At 45.6% G+C, this 15,098-nt stretch overlaps 1 protein-coding gene across 1 annotated transcript in view; it reads left to right on the top strand.

Moving 5' to 3' along the window:
* Positions 1–15,098, top strand: part of drp2 (dystrophin related protein 2) — a 53,851-nt gene that overhangs the window by 5,679 nt on the left and 33,074 nt on the right. Inside the window, exons 2-5 of the mRNA XM_071916170.1 lie at positions 6,355–6,511; positions 11,562–11,682; positions 12,347–12,458; positions 13,345–13,501. Of these exons, the coding sequence (XP_071772271.1) occupies positions 6,355–6,511; positions 11,562–11,682; positions 12,347–12,458; positions 13,345–13,501 (547 nt within the window). The remainder of the gene's footprint in view (positions 1–6,354; positions 6,512–11,561; positions 11,683–12,346; positions 12,459–13,344; positions 13,502–15,098) is intronic.

Raw genomic sequence — 15,098 nt, 5'->3', positions numbered from 1 at the left:
AGCATCAGCAGAACATTGTTCTTCTGAAAGCCATTGTTCATGTCGGCACATAAAACTGAATGACAGCTGGGTTCGCGCTGCCTGGGTTTCATTTACTTCAACGACAACGACTCCTGCTGACAAAAATGAAACATTGTCGCCTGTTTAAAAAGACATCAAACAAAAGGAATTACTGTGATGCGTCCAGCCAAATATAGCGCAGTGTGCTTTATGTGTTAAATTGACTTAATCGGGGATAATCTGACAACAGAGACGTTGGAAACTGCAGGGCTGAGCGTCGCCTACATAAGCTTACCTAAGCGTACCTTACACTGCAACTGCGGTGGGATAATAATCAATCTCTATAGTTCATATCAGTTTCTCCAAGACTTAACAAACATCCTTTGGTGGATTCAGATGTGGATATACTGAATAGATGTTTCAGGGCCATTTACTCTCGTCTAATTCTTATCTCAGCTGCGTGTTGGTTTGCAAGAATGGCGGAAAATCAGTTGGTGCGTGACATCAGCTGAGGTAAAGTTAGAAAGTAGCCAGCTAGAGAGAGAGAGAGAGAGATTATCAGCCAATGAGAGAGATAACAGTGCTCTCTAATTGTCTGACTAGGCTATAGTGTCACTGATCTAAGGGACTCATTATTCTTTATGTTCTTTTCCACTGGTTTCATAGGAAGTGATCTGCTTGTTTGCTTTCTTGTTTGTTTATTTTTGGTGTCGGTACAAGAATAAACACTCATAATACTAAAATCTATTTTTGTAGTCAGTTTTTTAGGTTTTGGATCTTGGTTGGGATTGTGGTACAGTGTGTGGGTGTGTGTGTGCGTGAACAGAACCCCTGCAAATCACATGCACACTGCTGCTAGAAAAAATCTTAGGGGAAACACTGTATTCTGATACAGACACACACACACACACACATACACACACACATATAACTGCGCTGTGAGATGGGAGGGCGCTAGTCATGCAGCCAGTTCAGTAGTGGTGTCTCATGCTTCCCACCTGTCATCCTTTGTTACTTTGATGTGTCTCCACTTCCCACAAGACCCCTTCCTCTTCCTCTATTGTCTTCTGTCCCTGACAACGCTCTATATTTATGTGTGCCCAGTTGCATTATGGGCCACTTGAGTGTGTGTTGGTGAGCAGGTGTGAGAGAGAAAGAGCAAGGGAGAAAGTGTGCTTCCTTCTTTATGCATATGTGTGTATGTGTGTGTGTGTGTGTGTGTGTGTGTGTGTGTGTGTGTGTGTGTGTGTGTGTGAGAGAGATGAGAATTTACATTTATTCATAACTGTGTGAATCAAGAGTATCTACTGCTGGTACACAATGAACGCTTGCTCTCAGCAATAGACTTATCAATGGATGCATTGTGTTACCTGCTGCTTCAACCATATAATTTTGTCAGACGCCATTAAGCGTATTTTTTTATAGTATGTGTCTGATTATAGCATGTTTGTGTTCCCATAGTTTACGCAAGCATTTGAGATGCAATATATCTAAAAATATTTTTTAAGCAGTGTGTGAGTCACACAGGGAATGTTTGAATGTAGGTTAATGATAGAGGTGAGTCACCAGGATCATATAGGATGAGCTCCTTCCTTCTACAAGGGTTTAACTTCTGACATTAAAGCTGCTCTAGGCAGGATATTTATGTAAAAATACACCCGTCATATAAATCGCAAAGTGGGAGTGCAGGAGAGACCTGAATTGAGACCTTGTAGATTTGCTGTATTTGTCCATATAGTTCTGGTGTCAGTAGGGACAGTTCTCCCTCCACAGGACAAATTGAAACTTAAGAGTGAATTACAAACTGTCTCCTAAACAGCAGCGAGCGCTGCGTTGAGAAACAGCTGGACTCACCAACGTTAGATATTTTGCCTCTGTCTATCCCTTTGGTATCCTTTGATATAAAACGATCACAGACCGGCCAACTTGGTAAACACGCGCATGCTGTGGGCAGTTTACTGATGTTATTTCAGGGGATTGAAGTTAAAATTTTTCAAACACTTACTCTTGCTGCCATTTGGAGCCATTCGGAGCTGCTAATGTGTGAAGATTTCTAGTATAGCTGTAAACAATTTATCTAGTTTTTCCCCATGGCCATCAGCTGTTCCAGATCTTCAACAGTTATTTCCAGTGGAGCCCCAGTGGCTGGCGAGCTCCTGTCATTCATAAAATGTGTGCCCTACAAACCTCAATACGTAGGTTGCTGGAAGAGATGCTACAGGCTACCATGTTCAGAGGAAGCATTTTTATAACTACAACTCTGGTGCAAGGCATCAGTAAAGTCCCTGAATGCACCACACCTACACAACGTCCTCTACTCCTACAGTGCCGACTGTGGAGAGGGAGACAGAATCTTGATGATTTGGCAACATTGCTTGTGAAATTTTTCAGAAAGTTATGTCTCGCTGCCATTTTGGGTCACCAATGTGTGAAGTTGCCTGCTTTAACTTACAGTGGACATTATCTTTGTGCACACAACATGACACAATGCAACCAGTCTGGGTTCATAAAATTTTGTGAAATGAGCTGTCTTAAAATGCAAATAATGTGCTCTGTGCATGAAAAGTGAGAGATGTACATTTCCCCGCCACAAAAGGATAATGTGGAGGAGACACGGCTGGAAACAGGGAGTGGTTTAATATTGAAATAGTGCAGTGGAAAGTAAGGGTATGGAGGTTGTGGTGGTGGATGGACGTTGACATTTGCCTTAAACTGTGGTGACCCATGTTCATTTCCCAACTCATGCAAATAAGTTTTTCTTATTTAACCATGGCCAAAAACTTACCCTAACCAAATTGTTTTAATTGCCTAAGCCTAACTTTAACACTAACCATGACTGAAGTTGTTTTATCTGCCTAAACTTAACTAACCTCTTCATGTGACAAACACTTGAAAATGGCGTGTCCGATTTGTGGTATTGTCACATAATCCTTTCATGGTGGAGGAACATTATTCATAAACACAACCCATAGTCTGCATTTCAGTTTGTGATCATTTTGTGAGACTGTGATCCAAAGTTTGTGAGACTGTGTTGACACGACACAATGAAAACGGCTTTCTACTGCACCACCACCCAATCCCAGTTCCTTCTACTGTGTCTTTAAGTTTCTACCAGTTGCTGAACTCGCACCATAACCACTTCCTAGCAAACTAGCTGGTCTTTTTAATTGCCTGAGCTTAACCTGCTCTTAATAAGCCCATCTTAGTGCAACGACATGGGATATGATACATATTGATGTGTCATATCTCAAATACTTTGATTTGAGTCTTTCATGGTGTTGCACCCCTAGAGATTTTGGAATATTCATGTATACACCTTGAAACATACACTCTTTCAACTAAATTTAGAAGTGTTGCTAGTGTCATTCTAGTCCATCACACCCCCTTGCACTTTTTGCCAGCTCTTGCAACATTTTTGCAATTGGGAGAGAGAGAGAGAGAGAGAGAGAGAAAGAAAGAGAGGGAAGAAAGGAGAAAGGGATGGTGCTGCGCTCAAAGAGAATACTGCTGTGGCCCTGAGGCAACGTACCAGCTAGCTCCTCTCTCCTAAAACAGCACAAACACTGCTCCTATCGCCTATGCATTAATTAATCATCGAAACCGAGGTCCCGGCTCCTCTCTGTAATCTCTCTGACTGATTGGGGAGTTATATTTCTGTTTGTCCATGTTATTTACTTTGGGTGTAACTGTCAGGAAATGTGGGGATACAACATTAATTAGCATTCAACAGTGTTTCCCAAACGCTTAGGAACATTGAGTTACACTGAAATACCAAACCTATGGGTCTCTCTGACTGAAACTGCCACCTATTTTATCTCTTCCAAATCCTGTGCATAAAGCTTATCCCAGAAAAGAAGGGGTCTATGATCTATAATGCTCTCCCTCACTATTATATAGACAACCAGTCTCAGTTTTGACTACCTCATCATGAAACCACGGTTCTAAATCAGCGTCACCACATGCGTGTTGAACGTATCCCTCGCCGTCTCTCAGTCTTCAGGCTGTTTGTTGTTTCCAAGGCTGACGGACGGCTCTAGAGTGTGTTGAGATTGTTGATTTAGGAAACAGGAAGCAGTCCGCCCTGCGCTCAAGTAGCAGGGCGTCCCATTAGGCCATTCTTATTGATTATCGCTAGCTTTGTCATCAAGCCTGTTGGCTGTTATTGAGCGGCATGAGAGAGTGACACACACACACACACACACACACAGACACACACACACACACACACACAAAACATGCACAGATTTCTTTATTAGCCCTGCCCTATTGATATTCCCAGACAGACACATGCCTTGTTGCCAAAGAAATATTATAAACATACAGCACAGTTATAAGGGCACTTAAAGAAATAAGCCCACCTTCTAATAAAATGAAGAGTGGGTTCCCCCCCTTACTTCTATTCCTGTTCTCTATCCTTTCTCGACTCTGCATTTCTGGACACACACACATTCACAATCCCTGGCATCCCCCTTTTCAATGCAGCAGAATGCAGCCCATAAATAGCCCTTTAATTAATATCATGATGTTTTCACCGGAGATGAAATATCTTCAGTCAGCCTCCTGGGCTGGCAAGCCTTCACCCTCTCCTCCCAACAGCCTAGCAGGGCAGGAGCTGTTCTTGGCAGCGCCCGCCGTGTGGCGATGATTCCATTACAGCACAGGCAGTGCTCTATTTGTCTCACCCCCCGTGTGTGTAATGGAAGGCAGCAGAAGTGATGGGTGGGTGTGCTGCGAGCTGTGTGTGTGTGTGTGTGTGTGTGTTTGTTTGTGCATGTCTCTGTATGAGTGTGTGAAACTGAGACACACGGTGTGGTTTGCGGCGTTTTGCAGTGCCAGGGTGACGCTATGATGGATGACCTTACTTCGACGTATTAGAGACCCGGGTTCCCTCTGATCTGACTCAGGATCCTTTCTCCCGTCGCAACGAGTGTGTGCGTGTGCGTGCGCACTGGTGTGTTTATGTGTGTGTATACACGTCTGTTATGGAGCGAGAGCGTGTTCTGCAGGGGCCACAGCAAAAACAGTTCCTCTCTGATTCAATTACCACAGCAGGCTGAGCTGGAGGGGCAACAGGAGGCTAGGGGACAGCACGCTCTGCTTCACACAGGTTTACTGACACAGGCTCGAACAAAGAGGCCTATCAATTCCAAAATGTGCACTTACAAGCCTGATTTCACCTCTCCTTGTTTTCCCCCTTTAACTTTTTAAGCTTTTCCCACATGCCTCGCCACCACCAGCGTCCCTGAAGTGATACTTAATCCCTCTTGTGTCAGAACTCATCTGTGCCCATTTCAGTGTGCATTGCCTTGCCATTCTTTTTTCCCTTGCTAACATGGCCTTGGCAATGGTGATTGTGCAGGTGCATTTGTAATGGATTTGCTTTTTCTTGAGCTGTTTGTATCATTTCGCAGTGCGTGTTTGTATCGCTGTGGTTTGCAGAGTGACATCAGTGCAGTTATTGTCTCTTTGTCTAGATTCAGATTCAGCAATTGTGTAAGCTTCAAATATTCTCCTGAGTGCTCTCAAGCAGCACTGTTATCCCACTATCAGCCCTGTCACATTTTAGCAATGTTTCCCTTGTCCTCATCCATTTCTAGTTGTGACCACTGACCACTCTCTCTCTCTCTCTCTCTCTCTCTGTCTCTCTGCCTCTCTGACTCTTGCTCCGGCTCCCACTCATCATCTCTGTTGTGACAGTGTTGGCAAATGACAGTGTGCAGGAATAATGATATTTTGAGTGCTGGCTTCTGGTGTGTAATTGAAACACTGGGACATTTTCACACCACCCCCCTCACCCCTCTAGCGCCAGCTGTGCCACTGATAGAAGTGCAGTGATTCCCTCAGACAATCCCTCATGCCGCTGGCAGGTGGCAAACAGATACATTCTCTGCGTTATTTGTTCCCGGTTTACTCCGGCAAACCTGCGGCAGCAACCTGTAACTCTGCATCATGTCTCACCTTGTCTTGCACGTGCCACAGTAAATATCTGCTCCTCTGTGTGATTGATTTCTTATTTGCCAATGTCGCATGCAGATATGTAGTGTGCTGTTTGGACTGCACTTGAAGTGTTAAAACTTGAGTGTCAATATGACGCATATTGATTCATATCATGGAAACCGTTTCCATATCTGAAGATTTTGATATTAGCTTGGAGATGACATTTCCTGTATATTTGATATCTTTTGACGCAGCTTTCGTTTTTGGATGTTAAGGGAGCTGATACTGTCTTGATGTCTGAGGCAGTGGTTAAGTGTCATCTATGCAGTTGGTTTGGGGAATCAAGACTGTTATTGTTGGGATAACTAACTGTGTGTGTGTGTGTGTGTGTGTGTGTGTGTGCCATTGTGTCGGTAGGGTGCGACTAGAGGCCTTCTCTGACAACAGCGGGAAGCTGCAACTCTCTCTACAAGAGATCATAGAATGGCTGACAGCCAAGGACGAGGAGCTTTCGGAGCAGCTGCCCATAGGGGGCGACGTGGGGGCCGTCCAGCACCAGAGGGAGTTCCACCAGGTAGTGTACTAAGACGCAGGTATTTTCTTCTAGTGCAAACATTGCACTTCCAATGGAAACATTCAAACACATCTTACTTGCTGAAAATGAATGGGTAGTCCTGTGTGTGAGGAAACATACATGTGGACTGATTTTACTAATTTCAGTTGATAAGACGGAACAACAAGGCAAGACACTAACTGAGCGCTCTGAAGCACAGAGGACAGCTTTTACTTTGCGGGTCCATTTGGAAATGAGAGCTAAAAGGTTGTGTTTTTAGCAAACTAGTGCTTTGCCATCCAGTGATTTATTTCTCCATCCTTATTTAACCGGGCATGTTGACTACATTCTTATTCATAGCAATGGCCTGGGGGATTAGCTGCAGCAGAACGAAGGGCTACACTTAAACACACAAGATCTGCACAGTACAACCACAGTTTTAAAGAATTCAGTGCAAATAAGCACTTTGATCAACTTACCATTGAGCAACAAGAGCATTAGCAGTTCCACTTCTATCGTTGCGAGTTTCTGACGGTACATGCTAACACTTTATCTTACTGTGTATATTGAGTGAATGCTACAAGCTAGCTTTGCATCTCAAAAGCAGCATAGCACACCAAAACATAAACACAGAGGTGAAACTGCTACCCAGTCTTCTCATTACCCAATGGTTAGAAGATCGGTAGGAGTTTTAAGAACTTATTTTCCAAATTGTTGGTGTATTCCTTCAACATTGCCCACTGCAATGACGTTTAAGGTTATGAGTTTTGCTTAAGGGGACAGTTGCAGTTGTTGAGAGTGGAATGACTGACACTGCTTCACTCCCCCCACCCAGTTTTTCCGGCATGGTTGAGGGATTTCAGCTGGTGACCTTCCAGCCACACAAACCCACTAACCCAGAGGCCGATGCTATGCCCTGATCACAGCACAAAGGAGTGCTTGCTTGTCTTTTCAATACATATTTTTCATCCTCCTAATTGAAACAAGCAGAGAACCGAGGTTCTTTAAATATTGCAGGAACCCAGATGATGGGAGTTCAACCAAAACGCTGTCTATCCATTTTCCCTTTCAGGAACACAGTGAATTAGCATAAACATTCAACAGGATTCTTTAACACAGTTTTGTGGCTCGGGTCTCATCAGGCTTTTGTCATCTGATCTGTCACCAGGCTTCTCTACCCACTAAAAAAGCACATTGGACAGATATAGCAAGGGAAATAAGAATGAGGTGCTTCTGGTTGTCTCGTCTCTTTCAGTCTCCCAACCTCACCACATTGCAACCTTGTCACGCTGACCTGAAACCAAGAGTTTTGATTTCAGCTTCCGTAATTCAGCTATCCATCAAAATGATTGCTTTATTTCAGTGTGTAAGACTTTGGCTGTTATCAGTGGGACAGATCCAACAGGGGGAAAAAATGGCTGTCTTGTGTGTTAAGGACACCCAGTGGTGAAACAATAACAAAAATCCCAGGATGTCTTTAAGGGAGAGTAGTCTCTCTGAAACCTTTTTAATTGACATGTTATATAGTCCTGCCTGCACTGTGTTGGGGGAGAGTCACATTAAGTCAGTAGAGACAGAAAATGGCCCGCAGGCAGATGTGTGTGTGTGTGTGTGTGTGTGTGTGTGTGCCTGTGTGCCTGTGTGCCTGTGTGCACGGGCACCTGTATTGCTGTAAGAGCCATACAGATTGCTGGCCTATGACCAAAAGTAGGGCCAAACAACAAGCAAAATTCAGTTCAGTCTCTGCAGTAGCCACGCCATGTGGGGAAGACCAGTTTGAATTACCATAATATTTGAATCATAAAACATCAAGAAATCAGTGGATGCAAATAAAGCATTTAAAATGTTTGTGGGTGTGTTTGCAAGTGTGTATGGCTGTGTGTGTGTGTGTGTGTCAGCAACAGTCATGCTGTTTGCATCCTTCTTCCTCTGCGACAGAAAGTATTTGGAGAATCCCTGCCAGGGATGCTAGGATGTTCTTTCATTTCCTGCTAAATCACCTCAGTTCTGGGTGAAATATCTCACCAACTGGAACTGGTGTAGACATGCGGACACACACACACACACACACACACACGCACACATCGTAATTGGTTCTGTAACTACAGCAGAGTGCTCTTTCCACCTTCGTTCCAATTTTCTGTGCTGTCAGTTTGCGCAGTGTCTCTGAATGGGGACTTGTATTGACAGTGAGAGGTTTGTGGCTACCCCCCCCCCCCCCCCCCTCCCCCTCCAACTCCCATCCCGACTGGCGCACTGTGAAATCAGCCTCCCAATTAACAGGACAAAAAAGCTACACTACACTTCAGACTATCTCGCCTCCCTCCCTCCTCCTCTCCCTCTCCATTTCTCTTTTCTTCTCATTTCTTTCTCGCCCGTTTTGCTCGGTCCCTCCCTCTACCCCCCCTTGTCTTCCTTTCTCTCTTCCTTGTCCCTCCTATCCCCCCTTTTCCTCCCTCTCTCTTATCCCCCCCTGTGTCCTTCTCATGCTTTAAAGCCACAGTTGCTGTTCTCCTCTTTCCACCGCTCTCCCTCCCACACCGATGTCGCTAGTTACTGAAGCATGAGTTTACAAAAATTCACTAAGACTGTGAAGTGTATCGCAATATTCAGAGTTGAACATCATCATACCATCTTACCCAATCTCCCTCCCCCTCTTGTCTCCTCTTGTCTCGTCTCCTGCTCTCCTCTCCTCCCCTGTCCTCTCCTCTCGTCTCCTCTCGTCTCCTCCCCTGTCCTCTCCTCTCGTCTCCTCTCGTCTCCTCCCCTGTCCTCTCCTCTCCTCTCCTCTCCTCTCCTCCCCTGTCCTCTCCTCTCCTCTCCTCTCCTCTCCTCCCCTCCTCCCCCCCCCCTCTCCTCTCCTCCCCTCTCCTCCCCTGTCCTCTCCTCTCCTCTCCTTCTCTCCCCCCCTCCCCTCTTCTCCTCCCCTGTCCTCTCCTCTCCTCTCCTTCTCCCCCCCCCTCCCCTCTCCTCCCCTCTCCTCTCCTCTCCAGCTCTCTCCTCTCTCAAATGTCCCATTTTTCAGTGCTGTACTTCTTTATAATCTAAGATGCTTCGGCTTCCCAAGCGTCTGGTCGCTCTAAAACTTTTCCGACAAAGCAGAGAGGGAAATTGCATCCCAGTTTTCTATGGAGAATTAAAGCGTTTTAAGAAATGTGAATTATTGATCTTAAGTGGATTTATTCTGATGTCTTTTTTGTGTGTGGGCTGGGTTCCCTCTGTGCTACATTTCTCTGTGTGTGTGTGTGTGTGTGCATGCGTCTTGGGTTGGGGGCGTGTTTGTATGTGTATTTGGGGTGGTGGTAGAGGACAATTTGAGAAGAGGATGTGTGTTTGTGTGTGGGATGGGGTGTGTGGGTGTGTGTTTGGAAATGGGGATGTGTGTGTGTGTGTGTGTGTGTGTGCGTGGGAGGGTGCTTGTGTGTCTGTAGCTACTGCAGAATCCTTCCTGCCACATAAGAGAGGGAAAAATGAAATGAGAATCTATCCTCCTCTGTGTTGGGAGAAGCACAGTGAGAGGGGCTCTCCAGAGGGAGGAGTAAATGGGATGCCATCAACATGTTTAGACGGAGTCAATGAAGTCATTTCCTCCCTCTGACTTTCTCTATTCCATGCATAATGTATCTTAATCTGATCTGAAGACTTCGCTCTTATTGTTCATTCAACCAAAGATGAAGCCTCTGAGTGTGAAATTTAGCCGGAATTAAAGTTTTAACATGACGGCTAGCTCAGGGAATCCAGGGCTCAGCTCCACTTTGGGCAGCAAAGCTCCTAAAGAGAGGATGGAGAGAATAGGGAGATAGAGAGGATGAAAAGAGGGTAAGCAAAAAGGGGGGAAAGCGAGGGAACGAGAAGACGCGAGGTAAAAGAGGGTAAGCCAAAAGGAGGAAAAAGCGAGAGAACGAGAAGGGGCGAGGTAAAAGCGAGAGAATCTGTCGGTGTATGCGTTTTGAGCGAGCGTGAATGAAAGGGAGGGTAAGAGAAAGAGATAGAGCCAGGCAGAGAACAAGTTTTCCCCATGACTGCTGTACTGGGAATCTTATCTCATGCCGCAGCTCCCTGACGTTACACACTTTTGCATGTTTTCCCGGCGCTGGCTGGCATTTGCCGTTTCAGCGGGGCTTTCCGTTCCACTCAGTTCGCTGGGTGTTATCAGGACTGCCGGGCTGTGGTCCTGGGGTTTTAATAGACACTGAAACACTGCCACCGCCGCGCCGCACAACGCTGCTAATTCCAGTCGGCAATGTAGATTTTCAACTGAAATTGTAATCTCTTCATACCATAAGAGGATTGGGTACGCTGGCTTCAACTAAATAAATTACTTTGAAGGGGGGGGTGGGGAGGAGGGATTTCCCTGGCATTAATTCACACACCTGCAGTATGTTTTGTCGAGAACAAAGATTGGTGTAGAGGAATGAGGACGGGTGACACACCGGCTGTCTTTAAGGCCTTGGGGAGGCTCTGGGTGTCTGCTCATTGGCGGAGTCAAGGTGTGTGTGTGTGTGTGTCTTCTTACACACTGTGCTCAAGGTCTTATAATTTGCATAGGGAGCGTCGTCTAATATGGGCCAGTGGTGCTGGGCTCTCCAGCTAATTGCCTGTTCTTTGTGAGCAGGCCAACTGACCAATACTCCAAGGAGATCTGGCCTCCTATTGTGCCTTGGGCTCTCAGCATAAGCAGGCAGCCATGCAGTCTCATGTGGTCCTGCCAGTAGCTCACTGCCTGTGTGTGTGTGTGAGTGAGTGAGTGTGTGTCTGAGTGTGTGTCTGTTTATGTTTCTGAAGGTACAAAACCGTATCAGTGTGAGTAATGAATGCTGGTAAGCCATGTATGCAAACAAGTAATTGTGCAGTCATGTATGCATGTTTGTGTGTGTGTGTGTGTGTGTGTGTGTGTCTCCTCTTCGCCCTGTGTGTGGCATGCTTTCATCTCAGACTCTGCTTCTCTCCCACTCCCAACCCCTATCTTTTTCTCTGCTTCTCTCCCATTCACTCACACACACACAAACATACATATACATATACACACACACACACACACTCTCTCCCGTCCCCACCTCTCTCCTGACAGGCATTCATGGAGGATGTCAAGTCTCGGGGGCCGTTCATCTACTCGGTCCTGGAGTCTGCCCAGGCCTTTCTGGCGCAACACCCCTTCCAGGAGCCAGAGGAGACCCTGACCGACGGAAAAGGTCTGCTCACATCCCACTCTGTGCCAACTGCTGTGCCAGCCAAAATATCATACTCACAAACCCACTCACTAAGCCCTTGAGTACATTTGGTAGGACCCATGCAGGTGAAATCTTCCATTAGTAGTTATTAGCAGTGATCCGTCCTCTGGTGTCACACTGTGTTCGGGGGGAAAGCGTCTGGGTCGGGACCAATTAGCTCTAGTTCGCCAGCTCTACAGTACCATCTGCTCAGATCAATAATACAGCAAGCTAGGCTGTTTCTCCGCCCACTCATCCGCCCCGCAACGTTTGGCTTTCCACCACTGGTTGCACGCCTGGGGAATACTGTAGCAATCTACTTTCCTATGTTCTCCCTCTCTCTCCGTCTTGTTTTGCCCCCTGCCCCTCACTCTCTCTCTCTCTCTCTCTCTCTCTTTCTCTCGCTCTCTCTCTCTCTCTCGACATATTCATCGAGTTGCTTTGCCATCATTCTCCAATCATTGCTCTTCTCTTGTCTGACCTCTAACCTCTGCCCCTCCCCTCCCCTTCTCTGTCTCTTTTAACTGCCGGCTGACTGCATCTCGGGCGCGCTCTCTTTCAGCTCCATTTCTCGCCTGCTCCTTTGCCCCTTCATCCGTTTTACGCCCGCACAGCCCCATCTGACCTCCTCTTCTCCCATCTGCAGAGGTGTCTCCACGGCGGCGGATCCTCAATGTGAGCCGCTCGGTGTGGAAGCAGGCTAACGTGGCCAGTGACCTGTGGGAGAAGCTGACGGCACGTTGTGTGGACCGCCATAGGTCAGACGCTCTCTCCCGTAGTCCAGATCCTGTTCAGATTCAGTTTGGTTTCTTCACTCAGTCTTGTTATTATAGAGACATTTCAGTGGTTAAAAAAAGCACAAGGATGATAGGATATGATGAATGGACAGGATTTGTTGAGAGTAAGGCCAGTGCCAGTGTTGAAATTAAGGTTAGTGCACAAGTCTGCTCATGATAGCAGCATATTGTTGTCATGTGAAAACATTCCAGTTTTTGGTGATTTTCATGTTTTAAATTCAATTGAATGACCACATGGTCATCGAAATTCTGAAAAAATCCTTGGGCTGATGAAACCCTTTCAAAATCCATTGGACAAATTCAAAAACGAATGGTCATCACATTAAAAACAAGGCTGTTTTCTTGACATTTTGGAGATTAGAGGTTTTCACCAGACAGCAGCGCTATGCCTGTAACCTTTAGAGCCAGCCAGCTCAGAGTGTGATTTGTTGCCTATTGACTGTATGTGAATGACTGTGTGTTGATCCATAGCAGGGTTGTGGAGTAATGCATTACATGTAATGCAATTACCATAACTTACAAAATGTGGCAACTACCATCCATTACACTAATAATAAAAATGACTCAGGTTACAGATTGTAATATGTGATTACTTGTTGGAATTGCAGGGGAAAAGACATTTAGATTGTGAGATTATAATATAATTTTGCACATCTTGAAAGAATGGTTGTAGTTGATGACAATACTGAAATGACAGACTGTAAATTTGGAATAAATTCTGTGTTTGAGTACATTCCCTATGGATATGTTGTGGCTCAGTATTCTAGTGTATTACATTAGCTCTTAAAAAACATTACGTAGATAGTCAGTTAACTTTAATGGATTGCATTTTGAACGTAACCCCCAGACACATGGAGAGGACGTTGGAGCGTCTACTGCAGACCCAGGCAGCCATGGAGGAGCTGGCGGTCGCTCTGGAGCAGGCGGAGGGGGTGCGAGACGCCTGGGAGCCTGTGGGAGACCTCTTCATCGACTCTCTGCAGGACCACATAGACGCCACCAAGGTACTGGGAGACACAAACAGGAAATACATACCGTACTGCATATACTCTCTCTTCTCTTTCTCTCTCTCTCACACACACACACATTGTTTGAGGTCACATATTCATGAATCCCACATATAAATTGGTGATACCTGTGGAGAAACTTGTCTCCCTTGAGATAATTGCCTTTGGATAGCCCTCCAAAAGCACACACTGTGACACTCTGACACACTGTAAACAAACATCAGAACAGTAGCATCCAGCTTTCATCACAAAAGCGAAACGTGATATGTTGCGCTGTGCTTTTAGATCCTGGAAAAGATTGTGAAGCGTATAGTATCTGACTGTGTGGCTTTGAATTGTTTGTTTTGGTTGCTTGTGCACACATCCCTGTTGGAATAGCTGTGATCTGGCAGTCGATGACAAGGACATGGCACTTGATAGCTCCTGACACGGTGAGATGGCAAGGGTTGAAATCCCCGGTAGATTTGATGTTGTTGAACAAATGGCGGGGCATTGGTTTGCTCATTATGGAGTGCCGTGCGGTGTCACTGCGCATGAGTGTGGCTGGCTGCCTATAATTGAGCGGCGCTATTCATTAGAAGTGAGGGCACTTCACAATAATCATGTCACTGTTTGGACTCCTGTCACAGCCAGCACATGTTCAGCTAGGCCTCCAGGGCCGGCTTGTCAGTTGGCGTCATCTGTACTGGCACACACACACAAGCACCCTCACAACAACACACACGCATGCACTCACATACACACAGACGCATGCAAACACACACACACACACCCACCCACACACACATAAACACGCATGCACACATTCATCATGCACACGCATAATTAGACACATATGCATGCACATACTCATACACAAACACTCCCACACTCTTGTCATAAGGGGGATGCACATTAAAGGATAATACCGCTGTTTTTTTAAGTGTGTGCCAATCGTCTAGGTTGCCTCTCTCCTTTACAGTCTTCCTGCTGGTTTCTGCACACAGTCAGCATAGTAGGAGATATCAGGGCTCATTTTCCTCCCTTCAGAATAAGCCATTTGCTGCCATTCATTCTTGTATAGTATGAAAAACAACTTCCACAGACTTGAAAATTGCCCAAGCTAGATAATCCATCACAGTAAACATGAAGCCTTAATTTGATTTGTCACAGCTTCTGTTTTATCATAATTTCATTGCACCCAAGTGGAGTGTTTTCATATCAATGCATGCATTACGTTGCTCTCTGCTTCCCGTCAATCACCTGACACCCACAGGAAGTAATGGAAGTCTTAGCCAGGAAATAATTCCTCAAAAACATGTCACCTCGAGGCGTCCTGGTGGCTCAGTTGGCTAAGGCCCATACTGTGTAGACTTGTTGGTTTAGAATCTGGTATAGCACCTTTGTCTCTCCCAATCTTTCCTGTCTCTCTCCAATGTGTCCTGTCACATAAAAGCAAAAATACCCAAAATATAATCTAAAAAAGTGTCACCTTACAAACTTTATTGTCTTCTTATTTGGGGCATCATTGTTAGACATCAGTTAATTTCAAGCTAGGTTTGACACCATAAAGTTTGCATTTTAAAAGTAGACAGTAGCAAATGGGCTATAACTC

Source organism: Centroberyx gerrardi, chromosome 16 (assembly GCF_048128805.1).
Source record: "Centroberyx gerrardi isolate f3 chromosome 16, fCenGer3.hap1.cur.20231027, whole genome shotgun sequence".
Taxonomy (NCBI): domain Eukaryota; kingdom Metazoa; phylum Chordata; class Actinopteri; order Beryciformes; family Berycidae; genus Centroberyx; species Centroberyx gerrardi.
The sequence above is the reverse complement of the archived record's forward strand: the minus strand, read 5'-3'. Positions and strand labels throughout refer to the sequence as shown.